Source organism: Heteronotia binoei, chromosome 9, assembly GCF_032191835.1.
Source record: "Heteronotia binoei isolate CCM8104 ecotype False Entrance Well chromosome 9, APGP_CSIRO_Hbin_v1, whole genome shotgun sequence".
Lineage (NCBI taxonomy): Eukaryota > Metazoa > Chordata > Lepidosauria > Squamata > Gekkonidae > Heteronotia > Heteronotia binoei.
This window is the reverse complement of record NC_083231.1, coordinates 48,599,434-48,618,223: the sequence shown is the minus strand read 5'-3', so window position 1 is coordinate 48,618,223 and position 18,790 is coordinate 48,599,434. Positions and strand designations below refer to the sequence as shown.

The window sequence follows — 18,790 nt, the reverse complement described above, 5'->3', positions numbered from 1 at the left end:
TAGTGGGAATTTAAACCTATATGGGTGGTTTCACACAAGAGATTTGGCCCAACCTAGCCCCATCTCCCATTTGGATTAAACGCGCACAATCATATGAGCACATTCGCCCTCCAAGCTGCACCCGTTGTCACCCCATCTCCAGATGCCTCCTATCCAGATTAAAAAGCTACCTGGATCATCTCAGTAGTTTTCCCCTGAATCCCATTTAGGTCACATAATCAGCGGCTGTCTGAACACCCAGGCATGACTCACAAGCAGAAGAGCTGTGTAATCATGCCAAGCCATTTCCGGCATGGTTGGGTTTTTTCCCCTAATCCCTCTCTGAGGAGTGCTTGTGTGCTTCTCTGCTTGAGTGCACACACTGGGGGACTTTTTTAAAAAAACAATACTTTCTGCTGTGGGTCCATGGTTAGAGCACGCTAACAATGTGAATGGGCAACCACGGACCACCACCAGGATCCTGCTGCTTCAATGGCGGCTGTCTGATCCCTCTGAAATGGATCAAACCCAAGTGGGTTTTTTGCCAGTGGGATAAAATTGCGTCAATTTCCCAGTGTGAAACCATCTGATATCTCCAGTCCACATCCATTACTCTAACCACATTGGCTTTTTAAAGGATAACTCATTATATATGCACACTACTGTCATGCTTTGGTTTACACTTAGTACTTTAGTGTACAACTGCAATCTTAAAGCCTTTTTGCATTTAAAAATCCTTCCCTGTATCCTTTGCCCTCACCTACTTAAGCCAAGTCAACATTTGTCCCATTCACAGAAGTGAACTGGCAGACAGCCAGTTATTAAGAACTGTCCAAGTCATAGTACAACAGCACTCAACACCTGAATCCATCTCTCACCTTCACACCCTCCAATGTACAGTCAGTACTGGATTGTTTTTATAGCATATCCATTGGCATGACTACTTGTGGCTGTTACCTTAAAAATTGAGGTTATCTAAAATTATACCTGTTACACAGGTGTTTATGTGTAGCAGAATTTAATAAAATGACCTTTACAAAACCCCCCCAAACAGATGCAAAACAAGGGGTAAGTAATGTTTTGAATTATGTCAGAAAAAACACAAAGGCATGCCAATGCAATACTTCACAAACTTAAACTTAGAAAATTGCAATTTATGGTTCAACCAAATTACAGTTTACCGTACTCTGGCGTTTCCCCATACCACAGAAGCTAGCAGGAGAGCATGTTTAGGTAGTTAGAGGCAAGCCAGCTGTGCCACATGTTGCAGTAGATGCTTTGTGTTGTTGCCCTTGCTGAGTCCAAGTACAGCTTCAGATTGACCATAAGCTGTGATGGGTTTCACAACTTGCACCAACTTCTGGGGTGCGGTCACACTCACCATTAAATCCATCTGCAATGTGCCTCTATTATAATCCGCACAACCAATTTTCCGATCAGACAACAGCCAGGCTCCCATTCTATCCCATGTGGGTCCCATTGCTGGTCGATCAGAGTGCTCTACTGGACCTAGTTTCATGAGAAGTCCATCTGCATTAGTGCAGGCGCAGTGATGCCCACTATCTGCAGTGCGTCGCTTTTAAATGGGTCGGATCACTAACAGTTTTGCTAGTCCGTTGGCACTACTTTTCCAGCACGAGCACTACGTGTGCAGAAAAAAACCCAGGAATTCAAATCAGTTCACATCTAGTTCACATCTACTTTCAAAAGTGAGTTTTGTTTCCGGACATGGAGTGGGTAAACAATTTATTGAGCCAACATTCACTCGTTCATTCACTGGCGCAGTGATATCACTTGCAGGGGGCTTTGGGAGGGAAGCGGTGGTGTGCTTCCGACGAGTCGCCAACAATGGAGCGTTCAAACAGAGAAATTCCGCTCAGAAACCGTCAGAAGAATTTTGTTCCTGATGTAAAGCAGTATCAAATTAGTCCGCACCCCAGTCATCTCAACACGGGACTCGAACGAGCTAACCACCATTCGCAGATGCTGACATTTGGACAACTGCTTAAAATCTGACATGCTTCCGGACTCCATTCATGCCCGTAGCGGGATTTTATGAACGTCTAACCTCACTCCTGTTAATTATTCTTCCAAATCCTAGGGGCACCAGTTACCATGAACTGGCCTGAACCCACTGGACTGAGTAATGGAAACCAGTAAAACCAGATTCTGTGAACCATGAAAACTTAGGCATCAGATTTTTTAAAAAAAATCTGCATGGGGTCTGGGTGTGTAATCTTCTGCTTCATTACCATTCTGATGTATTATACCACTAATTACTACTTTAGGCTAGAATAAATGTCAGTGGCTATACTAAACCAATACCATATGGCTGAAAGTATGACTTTAGCTTTTTCAGCTAAAAATATAATATATTTGCAACTACAACACTAGGACCAACGGCTGCATGTAGAATGTAGTAAGTAGGCAGTCAAAGCCTGGTGACCGGTTAAAACATGATTCATTATATGAAAAGTAACCATGTATAACCCAGTGTTGAGAATGGTGATGATTCCCTCAGAGACCGGCAAAGAAAGCTGGAGGGGATTCTAGAGCTGCTGTCTCTGTTTTTCCATCTGTTGTTTAACTATCCTTATCATCCTATTTCTCCTTTAAGCAATTAATTTTCCCTAGAGGCCTCAGAGGGAGAGAAGCAAGGATAACAAGCTGCCAAGGAGATGTCTGCTAAGCATGACCCATTTACCTTAAGAAGAGGAAGATGCTAAAAGCTCCATCTCCTACCCTTTTCCCCTGCTGGCCTTCTGTGGTCAGAAACTGGCTTGCCTCATGACATGCAAATGTGTTCAGGATTGTAACTATCAAATGGATGTTATCTAAAAGTATATCTATAATGTGTAACAGGTATAATTTTAGATAACATCCATTTTCTGTTGCATTTAGTAATTATTATATTTGTGACGTGTTTATTTATTCTGCATAAATAAGAGAGAGAGAGAGAGAGAGAGAGAGATTTTAAAATGTTAATTAATTGTATTATTAAAGTTGCAAGCTGAGTGTTCTCGCAAGCCAAAAGGTAAGACAGAAATGAAAAACTCTTTATTGTTAGTGTGCCATATATGTCTGACTCAAAAATAATATAAAATTCAGTATATTATATTGGGGGTGGGGAGTGAGCATAGTGCACAGAGCTTGTTGTGCAACTGACTATACTGTTCCATTATCTGATGACATTTTAGTGCTGCAAAAGTTCATAGTAGCCATATCCTGTAGTGCTATTCTGAAGAGGTATGTGTGTGTATGTTGCTTCCAACTTATGGTGACCCTATAAATTAATGACCTACAAAAATTCCTATCATTAACAGCCCTGCAAACCGAGGATTTCTATATTGAATCAATCCATCTCATGTTGGATCTTCTTCTCCTGCTGCCTTCAACTTTTTCTAGCATTGTTGTCTTTTCCAGTGTCTCTTGTCTTCTCATAATGTTGCCAAAGAATGATAGCTTCAGGTTGGTCATTCTAGCTTCTAGGACAGAGTTCAGGCTTGATTTAATCCATAACTCATTTGTCTTTCTGGTATTTGTAAAACTCTCCTCCAATACTACATTTCAAATTAATCAACTTTATTCCTGTTAGCTTTCTTTATTGTCCAACTTTCATACCTGCCTGGTGGAATCCTCTGCCTACAGCAGGGGTGGGGAACCCTTTTTCTGCCAAGGGCGCTATGGATATTTTTAACATCATTTGTGGGCCATAAAAAATTATCAAAAAACAGTGCTTCCCCAAGGGAGAATGATTCAGGCCAGCAAAATTAATGCAAATAATTGTTTTTCTATTTGAAGTCATGTGGGGAGAGCCTAATCTGGCACACACACACATGTCCTGCTGCCCTAGGTAAATGCATAGGTCCAGGGCTTTTTTGTAGAAAAAGCTCATCAGGAACTCGGTAGCATATCAGACCACACCCCTTAATATTAGCATATTATGTCATACCATCTGGGATAATCAAGTGCAAACTGAACCCAGGGAGGCTGCCGCACAGTACATCTGGGCCCTGTGATCCCTGCCTGGCCCTGGGGAGGCTGCTGCACAGTGCAGCTGGGCCCCACAATTCTCACTGGCCAGTCAGGCCCCAGGGAGGCTGCCACATGGTTTGGTTTGGTCCAGCAATCCCCAAAGGCCACACCAAGTGACCTCGAGGGCTGTATACAGCCCTTGAGACAGAGGTTCCCCACCCCTAGCCTAGAGACATCCACAACCTGTGGGACCTAATGCAGTTCTGCATGGCATGCAAGACAAAGATGTTCTACCAGCCCTATGGTTGAAAATAGCTATGGTTTCCCATTGCATCTGGCCCATGACCCACCCCTTGAAGGAAGAAACCACACATTGAATGCCATCGAGGAGCTGTGCTACTGATTTTGGTTTTTTTCTGATTAATTATTGGTTGTTTGATGTCTGATGGTGTTGATGTTTTTAAATTAGCTATTGCATGTTTTTACACATAGTGTACATTACCCTAAGCCCTTCAAAGGAGGGTGGTCCAGAAATATTATTTATTATTATTATTATTATTATTATTACGATGATGACGATGATGATGATGATCAGAATTATCTTAATCTTGGTCACCAGCCATCCTTACATTTTAAGAAACCTGGAGAGGTATAGAGAAAGGCAATACCAGTGAAGGTAAGTCAATGTACTTCTTGTATGCTATGAGTATCCTTCCTCCCTCCTTGAAAATAATTCAATTTGTTGATGTATAAAATTGCCAGACAGCTCTTTTTGCAGACAACTAGCAAAAATAAGACATTTATGGTATATTTTTAGTCCAAAGAATGCATGGAATCCCAAGAATATTCCTATAGCTCCAGTTTGGCAAGCACTTATCATTACATACTGTTGGGATTTCATGTACATACATCCAGAGAAGACACTATTTCATGTGAGTGTTCAGTTACATTAGACATTTACAAGTGCTTTAAAATATATTAACATTGATATACATTAAGTCTGGCTCCAACATTGTGATCAATGGCTCAGTCCTAAGAGTTACACCCCTCTAAGACATTGACTTCAGTGAGTTTAGAGGGTGTAACTCTGCTTAAAGACTTTGTTGTTAGCTGCCAAGAAATGTTTAGCATCAACATTGCAATCCTCTGAATATCTTTAGAGGAAGAGAGGGCTCAAAGCACAAGATGAAATATACCACTTTCTTACTGGTAGCCTGTATAGGTTTACTTGCCTTTATACAACCAAGACAATTCCAAGACTATTATCCTGAGATGATAATCTTGTATCCTTGTATGTAGCAATGTGGAATCCCAAAACCTTGTATATTCCAGGATGCATATCCATTGTCGCTTTTAAAGGAAGGCCACCAAGAATAGCCTCTATGCCAGGGATGTCAAACTCATTTGTTATGAGGGCTGGATCTGACATAAGTGAGGGCCATTTGTTATGAGGGCCATGTGTGTCATAAAATGTAATGCCAGATAGTAGATATATAAACTTTATAAAGGACACAGACAAACACAATTAGAGAGTTTTTATCTCTCCTGTGTGATTGAGGGAACTGGGCAAAGGAAGCTCTGGCTCTTTCCCTCCCTCCTCAGGGGATGAAGAGGGGTGGAGCCACAGTCAATAGAAGGAAAAGAGGCTTGGCTCAGTAGCTCTCCTGTGTGATTGAGAAAACTTGGCAAAGCAAGTTTTCTCCCCCTTTCCCCCCCAAGGGAGGAGCCTCAGTCAATGGAGAAAATAGAAGTTTTGCTCTGTAGCTCCTGTGTGACTGAGCAAGCCTAGCAAAGCAAGCTGTGACACAGAAGGAAGCAAGAGAGAGGGAGAAGAAAGCAGATTTGTTGTGGGCCTGATAGGAACCCTCCCTGCTCTATGCAGTGTTGTTCCATGCTGCAGCTGCCATTTTAAAAAGTTGCTAACCGTATAGCTTGAACAAACAGCATAGCGGTTTTGCAAGCCAGTCATACTGGCTGTCAAGGCTGTTCAGTGCTAATGTAGACAGTGTCATGCTTCTGAGGTGGACCATGTAAAAATGGTGTCCAGAAATTAATGGCGGCTATATGGAGTGGCATCTTGTGGAAGCTTCACTGTGACATATGATGTGACTCTGAGCCAATCTAAACTTGATGACAGGAAGGAAACGTTTATTTAATAACTCTTCTGTCCTGTTCACTACAAAGAATGTGAGTTTAATCCCAATACTGTATTAATCTATCAATAATGTGAGTGGGCCGCTGGATGAAAAATGTTCTCCTTGTATTACCCTGAGATGAGAAACCTCGTGAACAAGGCAACCCAGCTGCTAATTGCTGCAGCAGTGCAATGAGATGTGGCCATCGGATTAAACTTTCTGAGTATGTGCAGAGCGCCAGTCCATCCAGCTGCTGGAACCTCCTAAGGCACATCCGACCAGCAGGCTATTACGCATCTCCCGTGTATCCCCGGCTTTGCGGGTTGTGCGCGCCCAGGTAAAGCGTGACGACACACATGACGTTTGGTGGGACCGACGCCACAGGCGCAGAGGCTGCCCGGGGGGCGAGGGCGGACGTCACCTCAGCTGCTCGCAGCGGCAGGCCCTGCGCGGAGTGGTATGCGCGGCGTCTCCCCTCGGCGCTGGAGCGAGTAGTGCAGCCCGCAGAGCGAGCGCGCATCAGCCTCTGCCGCCTCTTCCTGGCCCGAGCAGGTTTCGCCGGCGGCGAGGGAGGTGAGAGCGGCGCTGGCGCCCACCGCGCGCTAGCAGAGCCGGCAGGAGGAGCTCGGTGGCCGGCCAGGCCAAGGGAAGCCGCCCTTCCGCGCCCTCCTCCTCCACCTTCTTCCCGAGGCTGCGACTGAGGCATGGCCGGGCGAGGTCGGCGCTGGGCGCTGGCGGCGCTCTGCGGCGTGCTGGCCGCCTTCTGCCTGCAGGGCTCCGAGGCGGACCAGCCTGAAGCGACTGCGGCGGGCGGCGGGGCGGCCAACCGGCGGCGGCGCTTGAGCCAGGAGGACGGCATCTCCTTCGAGTATCACCGCTATCCCGAGCTGCGGGAGGCGCTGGTGGCCGTGTGGCTGCAGTGCCCGTCCATCAGCAGGATCTACACCGTGGGCCGGAGCTCCGAGGGCAGGGAACTGCTGGTCATCGAGATTTCCGACAACCCCGGCGAGCACGAGCCCGGTAAGCACCCAGGGAGGGGAGGGGAGGGGAGCGCTGTCAAACCTCCCGGGCAGGACCCGGCCGGCCGGCTGGCTGCTGGGCTTGTCCGCAGGAGGCGAGCCTTCTTTCTAGGCGACGACGGTGGGAATGCGAGTGTCACGCAAACAAGCAGAAAGCCCTTTCCCTCACGGCCTCACCGCTCACTTTTGCCATCACGACAGATTGTAGCAGATCCGCCATTACTCCAGGATAATTCTGATCACCTTTATGGCAGTGGACTTGATCCGTTTCTGAGCTCTCCAAATATAACCTGGATGTGAGGGAGCGCTACCCTAGGCAGCCTGCGACGTTGAACATCATTCTAACTGCCACCACTTTGGTGGAAATAAGAACATACATTAAAGGTCGCATAAAATGGAAATGCTGCCTATGTGCTAATGAATTTGGAGAGCAGGCAGCTTAGGAGGTGTAATGGTGGTGTTAATGCAAATCACGAAACCTTCACGCTAACACGGTTGTGAGAATCTGTACCTGCCTCTTTATTGTTGGTGAGAACACAGAAATGAAACGTCCTTAATCCGGACAACGCTTTAGCTCTTCACAATGATTTTGAATCCCCCCCCTAGACATGCTGCTGTGGTGTGAGCAAGTTGTGCGAAACATGGTGCCATGTGCTAAAAGTGAATTGGCTCTTGACCTGCAGTTGAGACATGAGAGGATGAGAATAGCAGTGGAGAAGGGCCTCCCCTATGTACCTTCCTCTTGGGGTAGAAAATGAGCAGATGGATGCTTTTTTGACCTCAAGAACTGCTTGTACTCAGGGGAAGTGGGAGAAATCCATTCCGGGCTGCATGGAAAAGCCTCCATCTCTGTTCTGACTTAAGGAGCTGAGAGCTCTTAAGCGAGATGGAGGGAGAGCTACATGGGACATCTTTCTCCTCAGGTGTGTCATGGTCCCTACGCATACCTACCCTTACTCAGAATCATAGAATCATAGTATTGGAAGGTACCTCCCAGGGTCATCTAGTCCAGCCCCCTTACACAGTGAAGTAAATTCACAAATGCCTCCCCCTAAGTTCACAGGATCAGCATTGCTGTTAGATGGCCATCCAGTCTTTGTTTAAAAACTTCCAAAGAGCCCACCACCTCCTAAGGAAGCCTGTTCCACTGAGAAACTGCTCTGTCAGGAAGTTCTTTCTAATCTTTATCCAGAAACTCTTTGGATTTAATTTCAACCCATTGGTTCTGGTCCTACCTTCTTGGGCAACAGAAAACAATTCCACACCATCCTCTATATGACAGCCCTTCAAGTACTTGAAGATGGTGATCATATTTATTTATTTAATAGATTTATATTCTGCCTTTTCCCGTTATGGGCTCAAAGCGGATCACAACATATAAAAGCAGCAATAAAAACCTACATATCAAAATTAAAACACCAGTTTAAAATTAATAGCAAAAACAATAAATAAAATGCACCATCATCGGACAGGTCACAGCATATCAATAACCAGTTGCACTGTAATAAGCTTGATGTTACCACAAGGGAGGCCAAATGATGGAATAGTAGGACGCCCGCTGCCTCAATCATAGGCCCGGTGGAACAACTTGCATGCCCTACGAAATGGCAGTAATTCAGGTAGGACCTGGATCTCCACAGGGATCTGATTCCACCAGGCAGGGGCCAGGACTGAAAGGGCCCTGGCCCTGGTTGAGGCAAGTCGGACAACCTTAGGGCCAGGGGTGGTCAGGAGGTGTTGCGTAGTCAATCGCGACGACCTCTGGGGCGTATATGGGGAAAGGTGGTCCCTCAGGTATGTTGGTCCCAGACCACATAAGGCTTTAAATGTCAGTACCAAAACCTTGAAGCGGATCTGGTACTCAATAGGTAGCCAGTGCAGTTGGTGCAGCACTGACTGAATGCTTGCCCATAAAGGCAATGCAGTTAACAGCCATGCTGCCGCATTCTGCACTAGCTGGAGTTTCCGGATCAGCCGCAAGAGTAAGGCTGTGTTGAGCGAGTTACAGTAATCCAACCTGGAAGTGACCGTTGCATGGATCACAGTAGCTAAATCCTGGAGGAATAGGTAGGGCGCCAGCTGCCTGGCCTGCCGAAGGTTGTGAAAGGCAGATGGAGCAAATGCTGTGACTTGGGCCTCCATGGCATCCAATATCACTCCCAGACTCCTCACCTTCTGAACCGGCGCAAGAGATGAACCGTCCAGGGTTGGGAGTCGGAGGCCCAACTCTAGTCCCCCACGGTTCAGGTACAGGACCTCCGTTTTGGTTGGATTGAGTTTCAGACGGCTTTGTCACAACCATCCAGCCACGACTTCCAAGGCCCCGGTCAAATGCCTCTTAGCCATCTCCTCTCCAGGTTAAACATACCCAGCTCCTTCAACCTTTCTTCATAGGACTTGGTCTCCAGACCCCTCACTATCTTTGTTGCCCTGCTCTGGACCTGTTCCAGCTTGTCTATATCCTTCTTAGAATCATAGAGTTGGAAGGGACCTCTAGGGTCATCTAGTCCAACCCCCTGCTCAATGCAGGAAACTCACAAACACCTCCCCCTAAATTCACAGGATCTTCATTGCTGTCAGATGGCCATCTAGCCTCTGTTTAAAAACCTCCAAGGAAGGAGAGCCCACCACCTCCTGCGAAAGCCTGTTCCACTGAGGAATTGCTCTAACAGTCAGGAAGTTCTTCCTAATGTTGAGCTGGAAACTCATTTGATTTAATTTCAACCCATTGGTTCTGGTCCTACCTTCCAGGGCCACAGAAAACAATTCCACACCATCCTCTATCTGACAGTACTTGAAGATGGTGATCATATCACCTCTCAGCAGCTTCCTCTCCAGGCTAAACATCCCCAGCTCCTTCAACCTTTCCTCATAGAACTTGGTCTCCAGACCCCTCACTATCTTTGTTGCCCTCTTCTGGACCCGTTCCAGCTTGTCTGTATCTTAAAATGTGGTGCCCAAAACAGAACAGAATACTCCAGATGAGGTCTTACCAGACCAGAGTAAAGCGATACCATCTCTTCACATGATCTGGACACTACTTCTATGTATAATGTAAAACACACACACACACACACCTATGTACTGGACATTGCATATTATAGCAGCTAGAATGGGGAAACTGTATTACTTGATTACCTGTTTCGATACCACCAAGTTCCAGTGCTACCAAAGATGCTCAGCACAGATTCTGGCTGTCCCAGAAACTGATGGAGGTTGTGGTACTCTCACCATGTTGAGGTGGGGTTTTTTTGTTAGTGGCAATCACACTGTGCCTGTAACATCTGAAATGGGCCAAAGCAAGGAGAAACAGGCTGCTTTTGCATCCTTAACCTCTTGTCTTCTTTTAGCTTTTAAAGAGCCAGTGATCTTAAGGCACTTGGGAGATTTTCATGCAGCCTGACACATCATTGCACTGTAGGGTTGCTAGGTTTAATTGTTAGTTGTTGCTAGTGTCCAAGCTCCCCCCCAGTTTTAGAACTGTGTGAATGAATATGTCAGGCAATAAGTGGGGATCTGGATTCCTAATAAAACCTTTACTATTTCCTCATTGATAAAGCAATAGGAATGTAACAAAGATGCATGGTCATAATAACAAAGATCAGCTTTTAGCCTATGTAAATACACCTATCTATTTAGAGAGGACTTTGGATATTATTGAAAGGTTATGATAATTTGATGGTCAATGACAGGGGTGGCCAAATTGTGGCGTGGGAGCCACGTATGGCTCTTCCCACATATTGTGTGGCTCTTGAAGTCCTCACTGCTGGCTTGTCTTTTTTGTAAAACAATTTTTATTATTCAGCAACATTAATCAATAATCTTCCAAAAATAAAACATATTGCATCACATTTCCCATCTCCCTCCCCCCTTTTTATGACTTCCTCGGTGCATTCAACTTAAAATACAAAAAAGAATAAAAGGTAATATTAACCTATTAAGAACCTTCTAAAAACTTATAACTATAATAAAATACAAATAAGAATAAAATTACTTATTACTATTATTTTCTATCTTAATTAATAGTCTTATAATATTACTATACTTAATTTTTGGTGTTATCTATCTTAATTGTTATCTATAAATCACCATCCTCATATGCAAAAAACACTGTATATTTCCATAATTTTACTTTATCTGTAGTTAACATTTTACCCTAAAAAAAGAAAAAAAAGTTAACCATTATTAAAAATCACCAAATGTCCTTTCACCTTCCACTGTCTTTCATGCTGGTTTGTCTTTTAAAATTACTTCTCCAAGCCAGCATTTTCCATAATGTCTTTAAAGTTAAAATTGCTTTCTTTATACCTCTCCCTCTCCATCTATTTTCCTTCCTTCCTTCCTTCTGTCCATCCATCCATCCATCCATCCATCCTGTCCTGTGGCTCTCAAACATCTGACATTTATTCTAAGTGGCTCTTACATTAAGCAAGTTGGGCCACCCCTGGCCAATGACATACCCGTTTTGGGGAAAGCTGTACTTAATAGAAACTCTTTTCTTGCAGATAGGTGAAGAAGGTGGTAAGCACCGGGTTCTTACTATCTGGGTTTCAAAAAGTGCAGAAATATTGACAAATCACTGTGATGATATTGACTGGGAAACAGGAACATACTGATAGATATAACTATACATTGTTGGGTAGTATACAATGTAAAGTTCATCACAACTAGTGATGGGATGATGAGGTATGTGTACAACATTAATACTTTGTACAGAACAGTCATAATTGAGGACAATATATAGGACTAGTGGACTAAGCCTGTAATAAATTACAGAACAAATGTTGTTGTATGCCAAGATAAGTGCCAAGAACAGCAGCTACAGTGCTATGTGTAAATTCCCAAGGGGTAGTCAAGTTACTGTGATGCAGCCAAAATAACAGAGAGCCTTGTGGCACCGTAAAGACTAGAACAGGTATTGTGGCATAAGATTGGATCTGATGAGACAGGCTCTTTGGCTCAGAAAAACTAGTGCCACATTATATGTATTATCTTTAAGATGTCACAAGAATAATTGTTGTTTCATATTATAGGTAAAATATGCTATACCACACTCATAATGCAGGGATTTTGCTGTGGCCTTAAATGGCGTGTGTATGCTTATGTGTATGATATCTATGTACATTAAACAAGCATCTTAGTCAAATTATTTCAGGAGAGTTATCTGCAATTAACTGAAATCTTGTTCTAATGCACAAACTGAAGAGCATTTCTTTTAATAATTAATATATGCATCCAAATGAAAAATTATAGGTAATGTGTCAGTGTATAAAAATATATATGCCCCTTGAGCTGCTTAAGAATCCTTGGACTAGACTGTGATGGTAAATCATGCTTTTATAGGCAGCAATTAGTGGTTTGCACTTTGGCAGGAATCGTGTGTTAGAATTTATGCTTATTTTTGTGATAAATCTGTTGGTGGGTCAGATATTTTAAAATGTATTATTGATACAGAACACATGTATTGCCATCCTAAGCCTTGGCTACTGGGGCAGTGCTAGTGCTGGTTAGTGTCCTTTGCTCTCTCCGTGGAGAACAGATACTTTGAAAAAGACCTAACTCTAAAGAGCTCAGAGCATAGCAGCTACGCTGGAGTTCATTGTGATGCTGCCAAACCTCACCAAGAATGAAGTGGCATGCTGGTGTCGTTCCATTTCAGCCATAGATAGAAGCAACTAACCAATGTAGGACCAGAACCAATGGGTTGAAATTAAATCAAAAGAGTTTCTGACTGAAAATTAGGAAGAACTTCCTGACCATTAGAGTGGTTCCTCAGTGGAGCAGGCTTCCTGAGGAGGTGGTGGGCTCTCCTTCCTTGGAGGCTAGATGGCCATCTGACAGCAGTGAAGATTCTGTGAATTTAGGGGGAGATATTTGTGAGTTTCCTGCATTGTGCAGGGAGTTGAACTAGATGACCCTGGAAGTACTTTCCAACTCTATGATTCTATGAATGTACAGAAATACTTGTATGCTTTCCTGACATTACCTTACACCACAAAAGTAGTAGTAGTAGTGGTGGTGGTAGTGATGTAATATTATTACCTCAAGAATAATGAAGGAAACACAGCACTGAATGTGCACGCTGCAGAGTTTCCCTCTAATAGGCTACAGAGGGAAAAGACACATTGTGGGGCAGTTGGGCTGCTCTATTGGCCTTGGTGCGGAAGTCAACCATATATGACAGGGCAGGAAAGATGGCAGAGAAAGGAAGAGCACTGTGAAACCATGCTGAAGGCTGTGATTCAAGTCCCATACATACTTGCTATTAGACAGAGCTGTAAGGAGTCCAAGAAGAAGCTAAAATTTTGCTCTGTTAGACTTAATCACTAGGGGTGAGCCACTCATGAGCTACTGTAAACTCCAGTTATTTTGCTTAGCACTTTCTAGACATCTTTCCACTGCATTCATGGGTTTCATCACTCCCACCTGCTTCTATCCAGCCTTGTGAGTCCTGTACTCCATCTTTTCTTTCCCCACCCTATCATCATGTAGCCTGCATTATTGATAAAACAGCAGAAGCGATTAGGGGAATTGTGAACTCTGAAGAATCTGCCCCATCCAGTGTGCAGTGTGAGCAAGTGATCTAAGGCATGCGTGAAGAGGAGCTGCATCAGTCTGCTTTCTTAAACAGGAAAAGACTTTACCACTGCAAATTAAGCTAGAGCATAGACATGGAAAACAGCTATCAGTGCCTGCTGGTTACAGATCTAATGAAAGGAACATAAAACATAAGGCTAGGCTAACTTAACAATGCAGAACAGTACCTCTGACATCCTGCCTGCACCAACAAATGCACCATCAGACATTAAACCCCACCTCCCCACACTGCCTCTCCTTGCAGAGGAATCTGGCTCTCAGCATTTGGACCAGGACTAATGTTTCAACCTTTTAATCTTTCCTGTCCTTGGTTGGTGGGAAGCCTCTCCCAATCCAGTTTTAGGAAACTGTCCCACATGGGAAGGTACACATGAGTCTCCCCCCAGTCAGCCTAGGGCTCATGTCCCATACCCAGAAAATGTTTTACAACAGCTATCCATCTTGCCTCTCCTGGCAGGTAGGCAAACCATTTTTCTCTGCAGAACTACATCTTATGTTTTCTGTGTGCATTTTATAGCTCTGTTTCCTGGTAAACAGGAAACAGAAAGTGGTCCCGTGGCGCAGAGTGGTAAAGCAGCAGTACTGCAGCACTGTGGTCTGAACTCTCTGCTCACGACGTGAGTTTGATTCTGGCAGAAGCTGGATTCAGGTAGCCGGCCCAAGGTTGACTCAGCCTTCCATCCTTTCAAGGTCGGTAAAATGAGTACCCAGCTTGCTGGGGGGAAAGTGTAAAAGACTGGGGAAGGCAGTGGCAAACCACCCCATAAAAAGTCTGCCATGACAACGTTGTGAAAGCAGCGTCACCCCAGAGTCGGAAACGACTGGTGCTTGCACAGGGGACCTTTCCTTTTTCCTTTCCTGGGAAAAGAAATGGCAGTCAGGAATCCAGGAACTCCCCAATGTGCTTCAACGCACCTTGCAATTCCAAATCATACCAGGTACTTCTATGGTAATTCTGATCCAGGCTAAAATGAGAGATTTGGCAACCCAGCAGCAGAGCAGCTAGATACAGCTTGGCCACTGCTGGTGATAGGCTCAGCAGATGATTGTCTCTGTGTTGTGAATAGACTTGAACCCTATGATTGTGTTCCATGCATGGTAAACAGTCCCTACTGCACAGTGCCCTACATCTCTTACTTCTGCTCATGCAAAGGCTTATTGAAAAACAGTGATCTTGTGTGAGTGGAAGTGCTAGCAGCAGAAGAAGCATGCTCTGCATTGGAAGCTGTCCAGCATACATGGTAGGATCCAAGATTTGGCCTCTATTCCTGTTGGAAGATTGCCTGCAAAGAGGCAAAAGAGCCTCAAGGGCAGAAATGATTAGGAGTATGCATGAACCGACTTATGACCCAAAGTTCATGATGAACTGGGTCAGTTTGTTGGTTCACAAACCACGATTTAGGCAACTGCACTGTTCACAAACTGCCCCTGAACTGCCATTTTTTATGTCAGTTTGTAGGTTTCTTTAAATGCCTTCCCTTTACTCTCTGAGGCACACCTTGATGAGTGAAGGGAAGGCATTTAAAGAGACCTACGTATTCCCTTCACTCTTCGAGGCTTGCTGCTGCTGTGATGCAACTCAGGGAGGGAAGGGGAGGTTTTCTAACCCCCCCCCCCCTTTCACTCTCTGAAGTTGTGTAGCATGCCTCCACAAGTGAAGGCAAATTCAACAGGATTCAGAAAGGGGAAGCTTTAAAAAATGGCTCTTCATGAATCTCACATACCTGAATAGGTATGGTAAATGGAAAAGTTTGTGGAGGTTTGCAAACCATGGTTTGTGAGATCTCATGAACTTCCATTTTCCTGGTTCGTGCCCATCCCTAATAATGATTAATATTCCACAACAGCAAGAGAGTAGAGGACTTTGGCACAAGGTGCCCTTTCAGTCCTTATGTATTCCCCCTCCCCACCTCAAGGTTACTGCATAGTAAGATTTCTTTGTTAGTGAACATACACTGTTTTCACACATGCTGGGTAATGACTTATTATTGTTTGCAACTTTGTTTTCTGTGGAAAACCAAGTCGCAAACCATTTCTAAAATGAATAGAAGCTGATTATCCAAAGTGTGTGAAAGCAGCTATTTAGTAATTTTGCCAGTGCTTATGCATCTCTTGTAGAGAGTTGCACTGGAACTGTGTCTGCAGTTTCTGTTTGGGCTTCTCCATGAGGTTGCGATCCTACAAGGACCCTGCAGTGCATCATGAATATCTGGCTGGAAGTAGCAGTGTTTGGAGTGGCTAGTAGTCACCTAGGAATACCACTGAGCTCACTGTTTTTCCCACTTGCACACTGACATGGTAATGTACTGCTAGTATATCTATAAAAGGAGAGGGCTTTCTGCGGTGTGCCTATTTACCCTATGCGGGAGACACTGCTAGCAGCTGTTGAAGGAGGAAAGCTTGTTGAGGTCAGTCATTCCAAGCCAAATCAACATTTAGTGTAGGAGGGATGCAGCACAGTCATAGATCTGGTTGATATTTTACAGAGTTATTAAACATGTGAAAATATATATGTACTGCCAGAATTTAATAATTAAAAAACCCTATGAATGGGGTCAGGGCTGCATCCCTCCCAAAAATATGACTCATTTGCAGATATCGTGATAGGATATACATATCCTCTCTTTTCCTGCACTGTAGAATATGAATCCCTGTTTTGAGTTCATAGTGTTCTTTCCTGCTCCTTTGTTAACATGCGTAGTGGTTCTTAGAGAACAGTCCTAAGCAGTTCTATTCAGTGGGCCTTGCTGCTGGAAAAGTGTTCTTAGGACTGCACAGCTTATCTTGTGAATCGCTCTGGTGGTTATTGGTCAGTGTGCTGAGGTTTGAGCTGTTGTTGCATTGTGTGTATGGTAGGGTGGGGTAGAAAGATCTGTTTCTTATGAAAGAGAACATAAGAACATAAGAGAAGCCATGTTAGATCAGGCCAATGGCCCATCCAGTCCAACATTCTGTGTCACACAGCGGCCAAATATATATATATATATATATATATATATATATATATATATATATACACACACACACACTGTGCCTAATAGCCACTGATGGACCTCTGCTCCATATTTTTATCTAACCCCTTCTTGAAGGTGGCTATGCTTGTGGACGCCACCACCTCCTGTGGCAGTGAATTCCACATGTTAATCACCCTTTGGGTGAAGAAGTACTTCCTTTTATCCGTTTTAACCTGTCTGCTCAGCAATTTCATCGAATGCCCACGAGTTCTTGTATTGTGAGAAAGGGAGAAAAGTACTTCTTTCTCTACTTTCTCCATCCCATGCATTATCTTGTAAACTTCTATCATGTCACCCCTCAGTCGACGTTTCTCCAAGCTAAAGAGCCCTAAGCGTTTCAACCTTTCTTCATAGGGAAGGTGTTCCAGCCCTTTAATCATTTTAGTTGCCCTTTTCTGAACTTTCTCCAATGCTATAATATCCTTTTTGAGGTGCGGCGACCAGAACTGCACACAGTACTCCAAATGAGACCGCACCATCGATTTATACAGAGGCATTATGATACTGGCTGATTTGTTTTCAATTCCCTTCCTAATAATTCCCAGCATGGCGTTGGCCTTTTTTATTGCAAACGCACACTGTCTTGACATTTTCAGTGAATTATCTACCATGACCCCAAGATCTCTCTCTTGGTCTGTCTCTGCCAGTTCACACCCCATCAACTTGTATTTGTAGCTGGGATTCTTGGCCCCAATGTGCATTACTTTGCACTTGGCCACATTGAACCGCATCTGCCACGTTGACGCCCACTCACCCAGCCTCAACAGATCCCTTTGGAGTTCCTCACAATCCTCTCTGGTTCTCACCACCCGGAACAATTTAGTGTCATCCGCAAATTTGGCCACTTCACTGCTCACTCCCAACTCTAAATCATTTATGAACAAGTTAAAGAGGATGGGACCCAGTACCGAGCCCTGCGGAACCCCACTGCTTACCGTCCTCCACTGCGAAGACTGCCCATTTATACTCACTCTCTGCTTCCTATTACTCAGCCAGTTTTTGATCCACAAGAGGACCTGTCCTTTTACTCCATGACTCTCAAGCTTTCTAAGGAGCCTTTGATGAGGAACTTTATCAAAAGCTTTCTGGAAGTCAAGGTAAACAAGAGCTTGTCCTATTGTCATTGTAGTCAGTAGCTTTTATGCTGTGACATAATTGTTACTTTCTACAAAAAATGATTTATTACGCAGAGTCTGACAGTCTTTGGCAGCATGGGGACTGGCAATAAATAATTGGTATATATAGCATCCCTGTAAAGACAGGTAAGCATCTTGAAGGATTTGACAAAGATAAAAACCTCAGCACTTTATAACATTAGCAGTCACTTGCTCTGAAATACAAGCTAAGATTTAGGCTTGCCTTCATAAGAACATAAGAACCTAAGAGAAGCCATGTTGGATCAGGCCAATGGCTCATCCAGTCCAACACTCTGTGTCATACAGTGGCAAATATATGTGTGTGTTTATACACACACACACACATATACATACATACATACACACACACACACACATATATATATACTGTGGCTAATAGCCACTGATGGACCTCTGCTTCCATCCTTGGTTACAGAGCACTTCTTCCAGGCTGACTCGTTGCAATGTGAAACGCTGCTCAGACAATGAGTGGCATGTCACTGGTTAGCATAAACCTGAACAATGTACAGGAATCACTTTGCTTTCAGATCTAGAGAAAATACCTCTGAGCAGCCCTCACTTTCTGGAGAAATTCACAACACAGTCCTAAGAAAGTTTGCAGGGAGTATATCTCAGCAAGTAGACTTCAGGAAAAGTCTAAGTAGACCGGTTTAGGATAGCTCTGGCAATCTTCCAAAGATTATTTCATGCTCTTCTTAGAAAGATGGACTCCCTTTAAAATTGAGCAACATGTTCTGTTAATAAAAAGTAGTTCTTAGTCATAGGATTGCCAGCCTCCAGGTGGGGCCTGGAGCTCTCTCACTTTTACAGCTGATCTTTAGCTGGCAGAAACCAGTTCCCCTGGAGAAAATGGCTGCTTTGGAGGGTAGACTCTAGGGCATTGTACCATGCTGAGTCCCCTCTCCTCCCCAAAC

General features: G+C 44.2%; 2 protein-coding genes across 3 annotated transcripts in view; one reads left to right on the top strand and one right to left on the bottom strand.

The window, feature by feature from the left end:
- TMEM192 (transmembrane protein 192) overlaps window positions 1-18,790 on the bottom strand; it is a 488,151-nt gene that overhangs the window by 135,598 nt on the left and 333,763 nt on the right. The gene's annotated exons all lie outside the window — the stretch shown is intronic.
- The window catches only part of CPE (carboxypeptidase E), a 101,344-nt gene continuing 89,293 nt past the window's right edge, over window positions 6,740-18,790 (top strand). Inside the window, exon 1 of one of the 2 annotated variants that reach the window (XM_060246558.1) lies at window positions 6,740-7,109. In XM_060246558.1, coding sequence (XP_060102541.1) covers window positions 6,794-7,109 — 316 coding nt within the window. In that variant the 5' untranslated portion in view covers window positions 6,740-6,793. The remainder of the gene's footprint in view (window positions 7,110-18,790) is intronic. The other variant, XM_060246557.1, reaches the window with a different exon arrangement.